Source organism: Megascapheus bottae, chromosome 18 (assembly GCF_031878675.1).
Source record: "Megascapheus bottae isolate mThoBot1 chromosome 18, mThoBot2.hap1, whole genome shotgun sequence".
Classification (NCBI taxonomy): domain Eukaryota; kingdom Metazoa; phylum Chordata; class Mammalia; order Rodentia; family Geomyidae; genus Megascapheus; species Megascapheus bottae.
In genome coordinates, this window is record NC_143526.1 from 13,385,894 (window position 1) to 13,399,966 (window position 14,073).

A 14,073-nucleotide genomic window follows, 5' to 3' on the forward strand; every position below is an offset into this window, starting at 1 on the left:
GCTATTTAACACTCCCAGTCCTCCTCCTTTTTCTTCCTCTTTCTCCTCCTCTTCTTTTTCTTCTTTTTGCTAGTCCTGGGACTTGAACTCAGGGCTTGGGTATTGTCCTTGAGCTTTTTCAAGACTAGGGCTCTACCCCTTGAGTCACAACACCACTTCCAGCTTTTTCTGTGTATGTGGTACTGGGGAATCAAACCCAGGGCTTCATGCATGCTAGGCAAGCACTCTACTACTAGGCCCCAGTCCCGGCCCCACCCCCCGTCTTATTGACATGATGACTTACCTACACAGTACAGTGTAGAGTACTCCTTACAACTGTGTGCAGTTGTGGCTACCACGACTATTGTCCCACACATGGAGAGGGAAGGTTTTTTTTGTCAGTCGTGTGACTTGAACTCTGGGCCTGGGTGCTTTCCCTGAGCTCTTCAGCTCAAGGTTACTTCCCTGCCCCTTGAACCACAGCACACTTCCCGTTTTCTGGTTGGTTAATTGGAGATAAGAGTCTCATGGGACTTTAGTGCCTGGGCTGGCTTTGAACCGCAATCCTCAGATCTCAGCCTCCTAAGTAGCTAGTATCACAGGCATGAGACACCGTGCCTAGCTTAAAGAGGGAATTCTTTATGACAAGTCACTAGCCTGTATTCTTATCATCTAGGGTTGAAAAATCTTAAGTTAAATCATATGTTAAGGAGTGCATGTTTGTGTTTACTTTACGAATGTTCTTTGGTGTCTTTGATCCCTGCACATGCCATTTCCTGCTTAAGAGGCCTTCACTCTCCCCAGCCTCCATTCCTCTCATATAAACACATCTAGTGAAACTTCTCAAACCCAGAGTATTTTTTTTTTTCATTCACTCCCTGGTACTTGAGGACATACTCATGCTGTAATGTAATACATAGGATGCACCTTTTCCAGCATTGTTGGAGATGAGGATGCTGAGGTCACTTTGTTAGACATTTTCCCCAGTGACTAGCCCAAGAATGCCCAAACATGGAGGAGTCAGAAAAGCCTTGCTGAGTATTACAGTTGTTATCTTAACTATTTAAGAGGCTGAGAATTGGAGGATCATTGTTCTAACTAGTAAAACTATAAAACAAACTGTTCAGGTTAAAAGATAAAGGAATATGGGCACTGTAATCCTAGCTATTTAAGAGGCTGAGATCTGAGATTTGTAGTTCAAAGCCATCTTGGGTAGGATAGGTCTGTGAGCCACTGGTCTCCAATTAAAAAAGCTAGGGCCGGGAGTCTGGCCTAGTGGTTAAAGTGCTTGCCTAGCATGCATGAAGACCCGGGTTCGATTCCTCGGTACCACATATATAGGAAAAAAAAGCCAGAAGTGGTGCTGAGGCTCAAGTGGTAGAGCTTTAGCCTTGAGAAAGTCCAAGGACAGTGCTCAGGCCCTGAGCTCAAGCCCAGGACTGGCAAAAAAAAAAAAAAAAAAAAAAAGCTGGAAGTGGAGCTATGGACTCAAGTGATAGAATGCCAACTTTACACAAAAAAGCTAGGGGACAGAGCCTAGGTTATGAGTTCAAGCCCCAGCACTAGCACAAAGTAAAGAGATACAACTCAAAGCCTCCAAGTTTTTGAGCCAGGATATGTGAAAAGCAAGAGAACATAAAACAAAAGGAAAAGGCTAATTGTTTGTCTGTGGGGGTGTGTAATTGAACTCTGGGACTCAGTAGGCTTGTACTCTGCCATCTAAGTCACAACTTCAGCTATTTTCTTCTTGGCTATTTTTTGAGATGGAATTGAGCTTTTCTGCCAAGGCTGCCTCAAACTGCGGTCCTCCTGGTATCAGCCTTCTGAGAAGCTAGATTAATAGGTATGAGCCTTTGGCACTAACCTTGGATAAAGCTGCTTAAAAATCATACAATTTCAGACAAGAAGAGAACTTAGAAGAAGCCAGAGTAGTCATATGAGTAACTTCAACCCCTAGCTTACCTGAATATGCAGCCTTTTATGGAACTTTTATGCCTCTATATTGAACTCTGCTTCATACTCTCGACTTTCTTGTTACAGCTCGAACTTTACCACTTGAACCACACCTAGTTAGATTCTGCTGGTTAATTAGTCAAGGAGTCTTACAGACTTTCCTGCCAGGGCTGGCTTTTGAACTGCCATCCTCTAGGTTTCAGCCTTTTGAGTGGCTAGGATTACATGCATTAGCCATCAGAGCCTGGCTCATAGCTAACTTCCGATACTGACTCACATGACTTTTAAAATGTGACAAAGGGCTGCACTAAGTTACCGATAGATAACTCTTAAATCATGTATATGTGTGTGTATTTTTTTTTTTTTTGCCAGTCCTGGGTTTGAGCTCAGGGCTTGAGCACTGTCCTTGGACTTTCTCAAGATTAGAGCTCTACCATTTGAGCCTCAGCACCACTTCTGGCTTTTTTTCTACGTATGTGGTACTGAAGAATCGAACCCAGGTCTTTGTGCATGCTAGGCAAGCACTCTACCACTAGGCCAAACTCCCGGCCTCGAATCATGTATAATTTATATGCCATACAACTTGTCTGTTTAGCGCATAAATTCTATTATTTCCAGTCTATTTCTCAACTCAGTCTAACAACCACCTATCTTTTTCTTTCTATGGATTTTCCTAACCTGGATCTCGACACTCTTCTCCCCTGCCCCCACCCCACTTCTGTCTCCTTTTCTTGAGCCTTCCTATCCATTTATTATCTATCTATCTATCTATCTATCTATCTATCTATCTATCTATCTATCTATCTATCTATCTACCTACCTACCTACCTACCTACCTATCTCTCATTTTCCTCTCTCCTCTTCACCCCTTCTCTTGTAGGTAGTGTGTTGCTAAGGCTGGCTTCAAACTAACCATCCTCCAGCTGAGCCTCCCAATACTGGAATTAGAGGTACATACTACCATGCTCAGCTTACCTTAGACAATTCACACACATGCATTCAGCTTTATGTTGTATGTGTAGTATATAAATAGCTTATTCTTTTTTGTGTTGATACTGGCACTTGAACGCAGGGGCTGGGTATTGTCTCCTAGTATTTTCACTCAAGGCTGGTACTCTACCACTTGAGCCACAGCTCCACTTCTGGCTTTTTAGTGGCTAATTGGAAATCAGAGTGTCACTTTACTGCCTGGGCTGGCTTCAAACCATGATCCTTAGATCTCAGCCTCCTGAGTATCTATCTAGGACTGTAGATGCGAGCCACCTAGCTAATAATTCTTTTTTAATTGAGGGATACTTGTTTGTATATACCACATTTTATTGATCCACATACCAGGTAATGGACATTTGTTTCCATTTTTTCTTTTTGTGGTGTTGAAGAGTAAACCTTAGGTCAGCATTTTGGAGCTTCATCACCAATCTTGCTAGTTTACATACACATCATGAAATTTTACTTGGTGACTGGTTCCAAGTTTTTCCCTTAGATAGTAAAAAAAAAAAATTAAAAGGATGTATTTATGTTGGAAATCAAATAAAAACACTTGGTTTCAGTCTGTTTAATGCCTTTATTTTCAACAGATGTTATAGCTCATGTGTCATAAAAGTCATCAAAGTCATCAATGGATGTATTGTGGTTTTGGGGACGTAATGCAGCTTCAATTTCTGAGTTGCTGTCATCAGACTCCCCCCAGAAGGCTGGAAGAAAAAAATATATAACTATTTAACATTTCCATGTTCTGATTACAGTTTGTGCAACAGCCCAGTAGGATTGGTTACTTAAGGCACCATTCTGCAAAAGACCTAATAGGAATACCAGGTCATGTTCCAGATTTGGCGTGGCAGAAACACATGTCATTACTGTACAAATTTACACACTTTTACCATGTGTCCTCTGCAATGTCATTGAAAAATCCATGCAGAATACTTCCTTTCCCTTCTGATGTGCCCAACTCCTCATTACAGGATGGTGATTTAAAATCAGGGTCAACACAGAAATTCAGGTTACCTAAGCTATTCTACCAGGCCTCTGGTCTTTGCAAGGGCAGAGCAGAAAAGGATGGCAGTGACAAACTTGCTTAAAGTAGCACCTGGATACAGTATCATTTCTTTGGGAGGTGATCTTAGGAGCCACAGAGAGCGATCTAGGATGGAGAGGAAGCCTATAAAAGGTGTGTTCACCAGTGCGTGCTGGCAGTGGACACCTGGCATCAAGTGTGCTGAGGCCCCTCAGAGGACCTGTGGAGAGCTCTCCTCATATTGATTGTCCTGCTGAAGCAAACACTTCACAGTCCTCACTTGAGGACAGAGGATACTAATATGTGTCACAAACAGCATTTTTTGTTTAAATGTAAAATAAAACTTGGTGTCTGATTATTTCTCTTACCATTTGACTTTAAGTTGGTCCTTAGCTTCTTTTCATTTTCATGCCTATAAAATTTAAAAAAAAAGGTTAAAAAATGTGACAACCAGGCTGAGTTGTTTTTCTTTTTTTTTTAAAGCAAGAGCTGTCAGGGAAGAAGGCAGAAACTATCCTTCCCAGATACTGACAGCATCGAGACAATACAAATGCCGGTGGTACACAGAGGCACTTGCTGAGGCATTTGTGGGAGCACTGCTACTGCAATAGCATTCCTTGAGTCCCCTTGTGTGTTCCCTTGCCAGGCTCTTCCCAGGTGCCCTCTCTCCTGGGTATGTATGCCCTCTGTGCTGTGGGTTCCGACTAGAGGATGATCACATGGTTTGGAGGCAAAGGACAACTTCCACTAAGCAGTCCTCTGGAAAACACTGTGTGAGCTTTAGTGCTCTTAGGCAAGTGAAAGTGAAATACTAAAGCAGTGGATTCGAGATGCTAAAATGCAAGGAGATTCTGAAAGGTAAAATATGTATTCACTTGAGGCAGCAATACAAACAGTTTAACAAAGTAGTCCACACCAAACGTGCTGGAAAATTACAAGTGCAATGGACACATACATTTACCTTTCTATCAAACATAAAAACTGTAGCGTCTCTTGATATCTGGTGCTTGCTGACACTCTGCTAGAGATAACAGACTCTGTGGGATGGGATTTCTCAGTTGCCTTTTCAAGAGTTTCTGCGATTTTAGTGTATTTAAAAGCCCTATCTGGGACTCACTAACATTTTTCATTAGTCTTAAATTCTCCAAGGCTTCTGTTGAGGGATGAGGGGGTCAAAGGAGACATGAGGATTACTTGTGTTATACCAGGCACCACAGTAGTCTTCTCATGGCTAGCTACAGCCTTGCTCCTCTTAAAGTAAGAGACTGCACAATCATCTATCCCTTTCTAGTGGGCAGAGTCTGGCTAACCTGCAGCTGGAAGAACTACTGTTTTTTTCATAGTGCTATAACTTACTTTGGGGGTGAGTAGTACACAAACTCCTAGTGAGGTACCATTTTCTAGGCCCAGAATCCCCTTGTAACTTAGTGCCTGCATTAGTAGTGATAGAAGATTCCTTTTACCATCTGAAAGGCAATAGCAACTCTAGAAAAGAAAAAAAAAAACCATGCATCTAGTGCGAACAAATCTCTGTACACTAATTGCTATGTTTTAAAGGCAGTTTGAGGCTGCTTTAATTTGATAAAGTCTGAGCGCCCCCTCATGGTTAATTCTGGACCCTACAGCAGATGCCATTTTCAGCTGCTTAGGTCAACTTGTTAACTTCTCATCAAGTAATTAAGAAATTGTTCTTATGCAAACGTGCTCTATGCAGGAAACACACACACACACACACACACACACACACACACACACACACACACACGGTATGATGAAAATAATACAAAATGTGAAATATTTAGGAAACTACAATCTCAGGAGAACTTATGACAAATGAAAATTTGCTAAGCCAAAGATGGAGATGGGCATTTTTATAAGGAAATCTAATAAACTTCCAGGAAAAACTCTATTTCAGTGGACAATAAGTTTCTCTTGATCTTTATATTATCCTAGGGAAAACAGGATAGGCTAGAGAGGATATCACAACCCCATCAGAACATCAATTGCAGGTTGGCGCCCTCGGCTGGCAGCTCCCATGGTTGCAGGGCTGGCAGTAAATGCCACCCACGAGGGCTTGCCAGGGTGTGGTGGCTGAGTAACTATTGCTACTTTTCCCTCAGGCATTAAAGTTGCAAGTACCCATTCTTGTCTTTGGCAAACATATTATATCCACTCAATGCTGAAGTTACAAGGCAGGAATCTATAGGCTAAAGTTACAAGGCAGGCTGCTAAAGTATACTCTCCATTGAATAAATGGACCTGGGAGAGTAAAAACTGCTTCCTGAGGAAGGTAAAGCAAGACAATGTTTGCAGAGGAGAGGAAGCTCTGGCATGCACCCATGAACAAAAGGGAACAAGTGGTCTTTACTCAGAGGACAGCTTCCTATTAGAACTCACTCCTTCGTACATTATGCTTTTCATCCCCACTCAACCACAAAATGATTTTGCTGAAGCAAATACAATGGTAGAAAAAATTTACACTGAAAGAATCTTTAATAATAAACTGTTGCCGATCTGCCTACTTGCCCGTGATTTATAATACAATAAACATCGGATTCTTTATTACGGCTTATACACTGAAGCCGCTGCTCTGAAAACTGGATTATGAAAGCCCCCGGACCCTACTACTACCACCACAATGAAATGAGCATGTATAAATGTGCTAAGAGTATCTCTTTGCATCTTTTATAGCGTGTGTGTATTAATCTGTAACACTTATTAAGAAAGTCATTGCTATGCAAAGCAGCACCCAATCCCTTTCTCTGGCTTTTCAACAGAGTGCACTGTTTAGCCAATAGGACGGACCCTCTGGCCCTCATTCTGCATTCATCACAGGCAACATTTGCACAATGTATCTCTCAAAGGCGGCTGAAAAGAAGGCCTTAATACTCATGTAAACAACTGCAAACCAATTACTTAATGAATCAGGCCCACACATAATGAGGTGCAGACAAAGAGCTATAAATGCATTTTTGCGCCCAAGCCGCTGCTTTAAAGTAAAATCCCTCAGCTGTAGTTTGGGTTTAACTAGCACATCATAATTATTGTCTCTAGGACATCAGAGGAAGCCATGTTTTTTTTTTTTTTTTTAGTCCACTAGGGTCTTTTTTTTTTTTTTTGAGATTGCTCATCAGCTCACTGACAAAATAGAGCAAAGAAGAATTTTTAAAAGTGCTACAGCAGCGCTGCACTGTTATGTTTATTCTCAAGTACTGGGTTTCGAGACCACTTGTAAAAGCAATAAAGCACAAGGAGTGACTGCAGTAAGTGGGATCCTTAAATGTAAGCCTCTAAGAAATTTCAGCAAAGCCAGGCACAAACAGCAAAACCAGAGCTCTCCAAAGCCCAGGGTGGGGTATGAACAATACCAAACCCAGTACAAGAAGCGAGCTGTGGCCAATAGCTCGCCAAATCATGTACTTGATGCCAGACCTTTCACTACTGGGTTATTATCAAGGGTGCCTGGAAGACCTTTTGTGCTTTTGCTTTTTGTTTTCTTAAAGTGGGTGATGAGATTACTTATGAATTATTAGGAAATTAATTTCATGTAGAAACAACAATGACAAAAGGCAAAAGACCTCTGCCTTAATTTAGTAGAAAAAAGTTAAATGTTAGTTTGGTGAAATATGAAATTACTAAACTGAGAAAATTCTACAAAAATAGAATCACTTTTTTCAATGTATTTAAAAATTCAAGGAATGTGTACATGTGTGTGTGTGTGTGTGTGTGTTTTCAAAAAGAAGGCCCCTAAAAAAGATGAAGATGAACTTGTTTTTCTAATATCTCTAATGATATGAGACAAACATTAAATAACACATTCCTTTACAACTCCTCATATTGAGCCAAATGATACCATTAAACCTTGAACGCTAGCTGTAGAACTGACTGGCCTTTAAATTAAAATTCTTTTAAAAAACAGTCATGACAACGTGATACTTCAATACTTCTGAATCTAGTTATCACCCACTTTCTCCAACAATATGGATGGAAAGCCAGGCATTGAAGATAATCATTTCTGATAATTAAATAAAGATTTTGGATACTCATCAAGTTTCTAAAAGAAAGGATTTTATAAGACCAGCCTCATTTTAAGTGTTCTAAAAATATTGTGATGCTTTTATAAAATATAAATGAAAGTGTTTCTCCCTCCCTCATTTTCATTTCATTTCAGTATAACATTTCCGGATGAGATCATTTAATGTCGTAGAACATTACATGTACCATTAAGAAATGTAAAGGTCTTGTTTAAAGATTTTCTCAGGGTCAAGTAGTAAATTCAAATGTAATACAATCATCTAATGCACATCACTTTAATGAGCAAAATATCACAAAGAGAAATTTACTGTGCTGTTTTAAATGATATTTAGCCCAAAGTAAAACAGTACATTTCATCAGATGATTGTGCCCATACCATCTCTAAATTCTTTCTCAGTAGCTTGAAGGCCACTGCATGATTAGTATTGTATGTTGCTGGCAAGTTCAGCACCCAAATCTTAAAACCCAATGCTTAAAACATGCAAGTACTATAGTTTAACAAATATGAAAAGAAAAAATTTGTTCTTTAAAGGCATCAGAAAAGAGAAAGATAGCCTAAATACTTAGAGAAAAAAAAAAAACCCAAGAATACAAACACTATATCCACAATTGCTAGTTTCTGTATCAGTCAACACAGAAAGAAACATAGCACTTTATTTCTTTTAAGGCCTGATGTTTTCTCTCTGCCCTTTTACTGACAACCTCCATTGTGCCGTCTCTAAGCAGCCCTACTGCGAGCAGCTGTAGACGCTAATTTGTGGTTCACTGAGGTGTCAATTGAGTCTTAAACCAAGGAAACAACAGCTGCAATACAATACTTGGCTCTGGTGCAAATATTTTCAAAGGTAGACTAAAGTTTCAACTGCTTTTTAGATAAACAAAAAAAACCCAAATCATAACCCTCCATCAAGTAACACAAAAAATAATACACAGCCAGAGTTTAATTCATTGTGGACTGACATTACTCATCTTGTTGCTATTCAGAAAGGCTTTCAGGACTTTACCTTGACAAAGGACTTTCTTCACTACATGAAAAACTAGCTTTCGGAGCAATGCTGTTACTTGTCTTTGTCTTGAATGTGCTGCTGCCAATGTTCAAACCTGTGATAAGCACAAACAGGGAGGAATGAGAGCAATGAAACAAATGGATGAAATGTGGCCTCCCAGGAACTTTGGTAAAACAAAAGCCAACAGAGGAAGATGCCACAGAAGGCATGGGAGCTGGAGGCCAGGGATGAAATACTGACAGAATACTAACAGGAAATGGTGGGGTTTTCTTGTGGTACTTCAAGAGAAGCAACATAGAGTAGAAAATGAAATCAGACAAGCAAGATGCACCACACACACACACACACACACACACACACACACACACACACACACACGCATCTTTAAAGTGGCACAGGGTACAAGATAAATCGTATTGTATGTTCTACAGGCAGCAATGGTTCACCAAGATAATAGGTCCTGAGAACCAAGTGTCAGAAATAACTGACACTCTCGGATGACAGTAACCCACTCCACCACCCTTGCACCCCTTTGCTAAATCCTCTATTTTCTACCCCACAGAAGAAAATGAATTTCCATTGAAACCCATCAAGGCTACTTTCCTATCCTGAAAAGGGCAAGGAAGAGGACTCACAAGAAGAGGACTCACAATATCTCTTTCCCTCAGGGCTTGGGGGACTGACCCTACTGTTTCTAGTTAGTGGGAGATTCCCAGATCTCTGCTTTTTGACTAGTTTTAGCCTGGAGTGTTTCTGCTGTCTGCAATCAGCTTAGGAGCCAGATAGAGTACATGGCAGTTTTGCAAAGCTTCTAGCCTGTATCCAGTTTGTCTGCATGTCACCTCTGCAGCAAAGAAATTCTCCAAAAAATTCTCTAGAAAATGTCTCCATATGTTTAAAAGATCAAGGGCTTTGGAATATGAAAACTAAGGTTCATGTATAGTCTAGATGCAGAGACCTCAAAGTCTACTCAGAAAACACATGAAGCATGCAATGCTTAATAGTTAACTGTGTAGGGAGGGAGGAGGATCCTAAATTTGGAGTGCACATCTCCACCACTAACTTTTAATGAAGTTTCCCTTCACTTTCCCAGTTGGCTTCCTAGTTCTCTCTGCAGTTTAAAGAAGTCTCCAGGACTAGACAGTTGAGGTGGAAAGAAAATGTACAACCAAATTGAAAGCATTAGAAGTATTTGTGTGATTATAAAGCTAGAAAATTTGGGATCTTTCAAAGCATAGTTTCATTTCAGTATGGAATAAGGGAACTGAGTCTAGGAGTGCTTGACTATACAAGCTGTAAAGTATCATCTCACTTATGAATAAATTAATGATTATTATAAACTAATTATTAATAATCATCAATAGCAATAGATTTTAAAATTTATAGTACTCAAATTATGTTGTCTACGCCCACATGCTCATGGGGTACTGCAAATCAAAGGAACATTTTTAATAAAAAATTATAGAATATTTAGGCATGAACAATTTGAAAGACTTGTGTAACAAAACTTATGGGATGCAGATAAGTCAGTAACTAGATGTAAATTTATAGCTTTGAAATATACTCTTGGAAGAAACAAAATTGAAAATAAATGGTTTAAAAGTTGACTACATGCCCAAGGCTAGGGGCTTACAATTGTAGTCCAAGCTACTCAGGAGTCTGAGATTTGGAGGATTGCACTCAATCTCAGTTCCCAGGGGCAATCCCAGCGGAACAGTTCAGTAGATTCCATTTCCAAAATAACCAGAAAAATAAAGCAGGGCTGGAGGCATGGCTCAAGTGGGCAGACCACTAACCTGGCAAGCAAGAGACCCTGAGTTCAAATTCCAGGACTACACACAGACAAAAGTTTAAAATAATAAAAGCTAGTGAAAAGAATGAGATAATTCATTGAAAGATTTTTTTGCATAATTTATGTCCCACAATAACTAAAGGGGAGTATAGATGTTTCTCAACTTACAGTGAGATTTTGTCCCGACAGACTCATCATAAGTTATAAAATATCATCAGTTGAAAGTGCCTCATATATTGAACATCATAGCTACCCACAGACTACACTGTCCATTACTGGAGTTTACCCTCATGTTGGCATAGCTGACTGGGATTGGGAGCTCACAGACACTGCCCCGCACTGAGAGCGCATTGCCCTTCATATTGCTACTCTAAGAAAAGATCAAAGTTTCAAGTACAGGTTTTATAGAATACTTATACTTTTAAAAATTATGTCCATTGTACAAATTTAAGGAATATAGTGTTCTAAGGTGATCCACGAACACAGCGTGTAATATCAAACCCAGGGTAGTTAATATGTTTATCTTCTTTTTTTGTCGGCTGTGGGGCCTGAACTCTGGGTCTGGGCGCTGTCCCTGAGCTCTTCAGCTCAAGGCTACCACTCTACCCATTGGGCCACAGCGCCACTTTCAGTTAATTGGAGATAAGAGTCTCATGGACTTTAGTGCCTGGACTGGCTTTGAACCCTGATCCTTAGATCTCAGCCTCCTGAGTAGCTAGGATTACAGGCATGAGCCACCATCCCCAGCATGTTTTCTTCTTAAACAATGAAAATTAGTATATAATTGATTGTACGTATTTAGGGGATATAATGCAGTATCTCTACATATACATCTAATATATAATGATGAAATTAGGATAATAAACATTTTCTTTGAAGCTTTTGAGTATCTCTTCTATCCAACAAAATGTATAATAGATCCTGGTGAGCTATAGTTACTGCTCTATAGAACAGTGGAACTTATTACTTCTATCATATTTAGTAACTTTTTTGTTATTCCCTAGTCCTAGCCTCCTGTAGTCACTATTACATGTTCTCATCCACTTTTTTTTTTTTTGCCAGTCCTGGGCTTGAGCTCAGGGCCTGAGCACTGTCCTTGGACTTTCTCAAGGCTAGAGCTCTACCACTTGAGCCTCAGCACCACTTCTGGCTTTTTTCTATGTATGTGGTACCGAGGAATCGAACCCGGGTCTTCATGCATGCCAGGCAAGCACTTTAACCACTAGGCCAAACCCCCGGCCCTCTCATCCACTTTTTAATAAAATTTCCAGATATGAGTTTCTCACTCAGAAAGAGGAACTTGTCTTTCTTTGCCTGATTTATTTCATGTAATATTATGTCTTCTAGTTCCATTGAGATTGTACAAATAATAGAATATCATCCTTTTATGGCTGAATAATATTCCTTTCTGGATATATAGCACATATATGTCCATCTGTCTGCTGATGGGCATCTAGGTTGTTTCCATATCTTCACTGCTATAAATAGTGAATGGTATCATTTTTATGCCATCATGAAGTTGGAAAATCTAAGCTGAGTCTGTAAATTAGAGGCCATCTATATTTAATAAATAGAAATTGTAATAGTTGTTATTAAATCCTTAGTTTTTTGTGACAGGGCTGGGGCTTGAACTCAGTGTATGGGTGCTATCCTTTAGCTTTTGTGTTCAAGGATGCTCTATCACTTGAGCCACAGCTCCATTTCTGGCATTTCTATGGCTAATTGGAGATATGTTTCATGAATTTTCCTGCTCGGGCTGGCTTTGAATTGCAATCTTCAGACCCCAGCCTCCTGAGTGGGTATGAGACACCCAGTATCTGGCTCAATCCATTTTTAATTAAAAGAGCTTTTCCTCTAATATTAAGACTTCATAAACAAGGATGTCAAATGTCTGGGACTTCAAAAATTCATTTTTTGTTTTCTTGAGACAAAATCTCTTCATATATCAAACTTGTGATCTAGTTGTGATCTCAGTTCAGGTATACTTTGAACTTGTGATGTTCCTTCTGTAGCTTCTCAATTACTGGGATTATGTGCCACTATACCCAGCCAGAAATTAATTTTTAAATAGTTCTGTATAGTCCAATATTCCAAACAGATACATTCTCTGGCCTAGGTTGATCTCTTCTGCCTCTATGAAAAATAAAGATATTTTTCCAGCCACTGAAAGAAATAGAGAAGGAACCAAGAATTCAGCAGTGACATGTCATACTTCAGAAGCTAAGTCCCTGGAAGACCTTACTAGCATTTAGGTACCCTCTTTTTAGCAGAAAGCAAAAATTTCGACAAGTAGGGAATACCATCTTCCGCAGGAGTGCTGCTGATATGTTACCTCCAATACTATTCTTCAGAAAAGAAGGCATGGCTTTGGACAGATTCCTGCTATAGAGAGTCTTTTCAGTGACCGCACTTTTGAATAACAAAATACTATTGGAAGGAATATCTAAAATCCTCAGAGGAACTCAATTTTATTTTTAGATTAGTAAGTGGATTGCTTTGTAGAATTTGTTAAAAAGGCAGCTAAGATACCACAGTAGTATATTATTAGAAACATTTTTGATTTTTCTCTCTTTGTCATTTGAAGTTCAAAAGCTTTGTAGCTTTTTTTTTTTAATATCTCACTTAGAAAAAGAAAAAAGACAACTTGGTTTTTGAGATTGACTTTTTTGGGGGCATATGATTATGTGTGAAAGGGAAGAAAATGAGTAAGGCCCCTTTCCCTGACCCTCCTGGTAAAGGCCACCTGGGGAGAAGGGAGCTGCTCACACTAATGTCTGCTGTACAGTGTTCATCTTCGGATGACCTCTCTTGGTGCCAGGGGTCTGAGGACATGGAAAAATGAGGTATCTGGAACTACTGTCTTCCTGGACCTGTGAGTGGCTAATTGCCTTGTTCTTTCTAAAGATGCTGGACAGCTCCCAAGTGTACTTCTTGTGAGGGACTGGTTGTTATCCACGTGAAACAAACCTCTGTGCTATAACTTGCCCTTGCCATTTATTTCCCCAACATTCATTATGGTCAGAGGGGTTTCTTTGTCTCCCCCTTTAAAACAAATGAAAAAACTATACACAGATAAATGATAGGAGGAAAGAACACATTCTTTGGGTTTTTATTCACTGATGATGGGGAAAGACTTAGGGGAGAGGATGCTTAAGAGTTGGCTAGTGTTAAATCTTTTTCAAGTGATGACTTCCTTTTTAGGACAGAGGCTCTGTTGATACCTCATCAAACTATGATGACTGTATTTCCAGGGCTTAAGTCATAACCACATAGCATGCGCCTCCCTGAGAGCT

General features: G+C 39.8%; 1 protein-coding gene across 3 annotated transcripts in view; it reads right to left on the minus strand.

Moving 5' to 3' along the window:
- Positions 1-3,476: 3,476 nt before the first annotated feature.
- Kiz (kizuna centrosomal protein) overlaps positions 3,477-14,073 on the minus strand; it is an 83,607-nt gene continuing 73,010 nt past the window's right edge. For all 3 annotated transcript variants that reach the window (XM_090351920.1, XM_090351919.1, XM_090351921.1), the window contains 3 exons: positions 8,986-9,082; positions 4,315-4,358; positions 3,477-3,626 (listed from right to left, as the gene is read on the minus strand). In XM_090351920.1, coding sequence (XP_090208046.1) covers positions 3,520-3,626; positions 4,315-4,358; positions 8,986-9,082 — 248 coding nt within the window. In that variant the 3' untranslated portion in view covers positions 3,477-3,519. The remainder of the gene's footprint in view (positions 3,627-4,314; positions 4,359-8,985; positions 9,083-14,073) is intronic.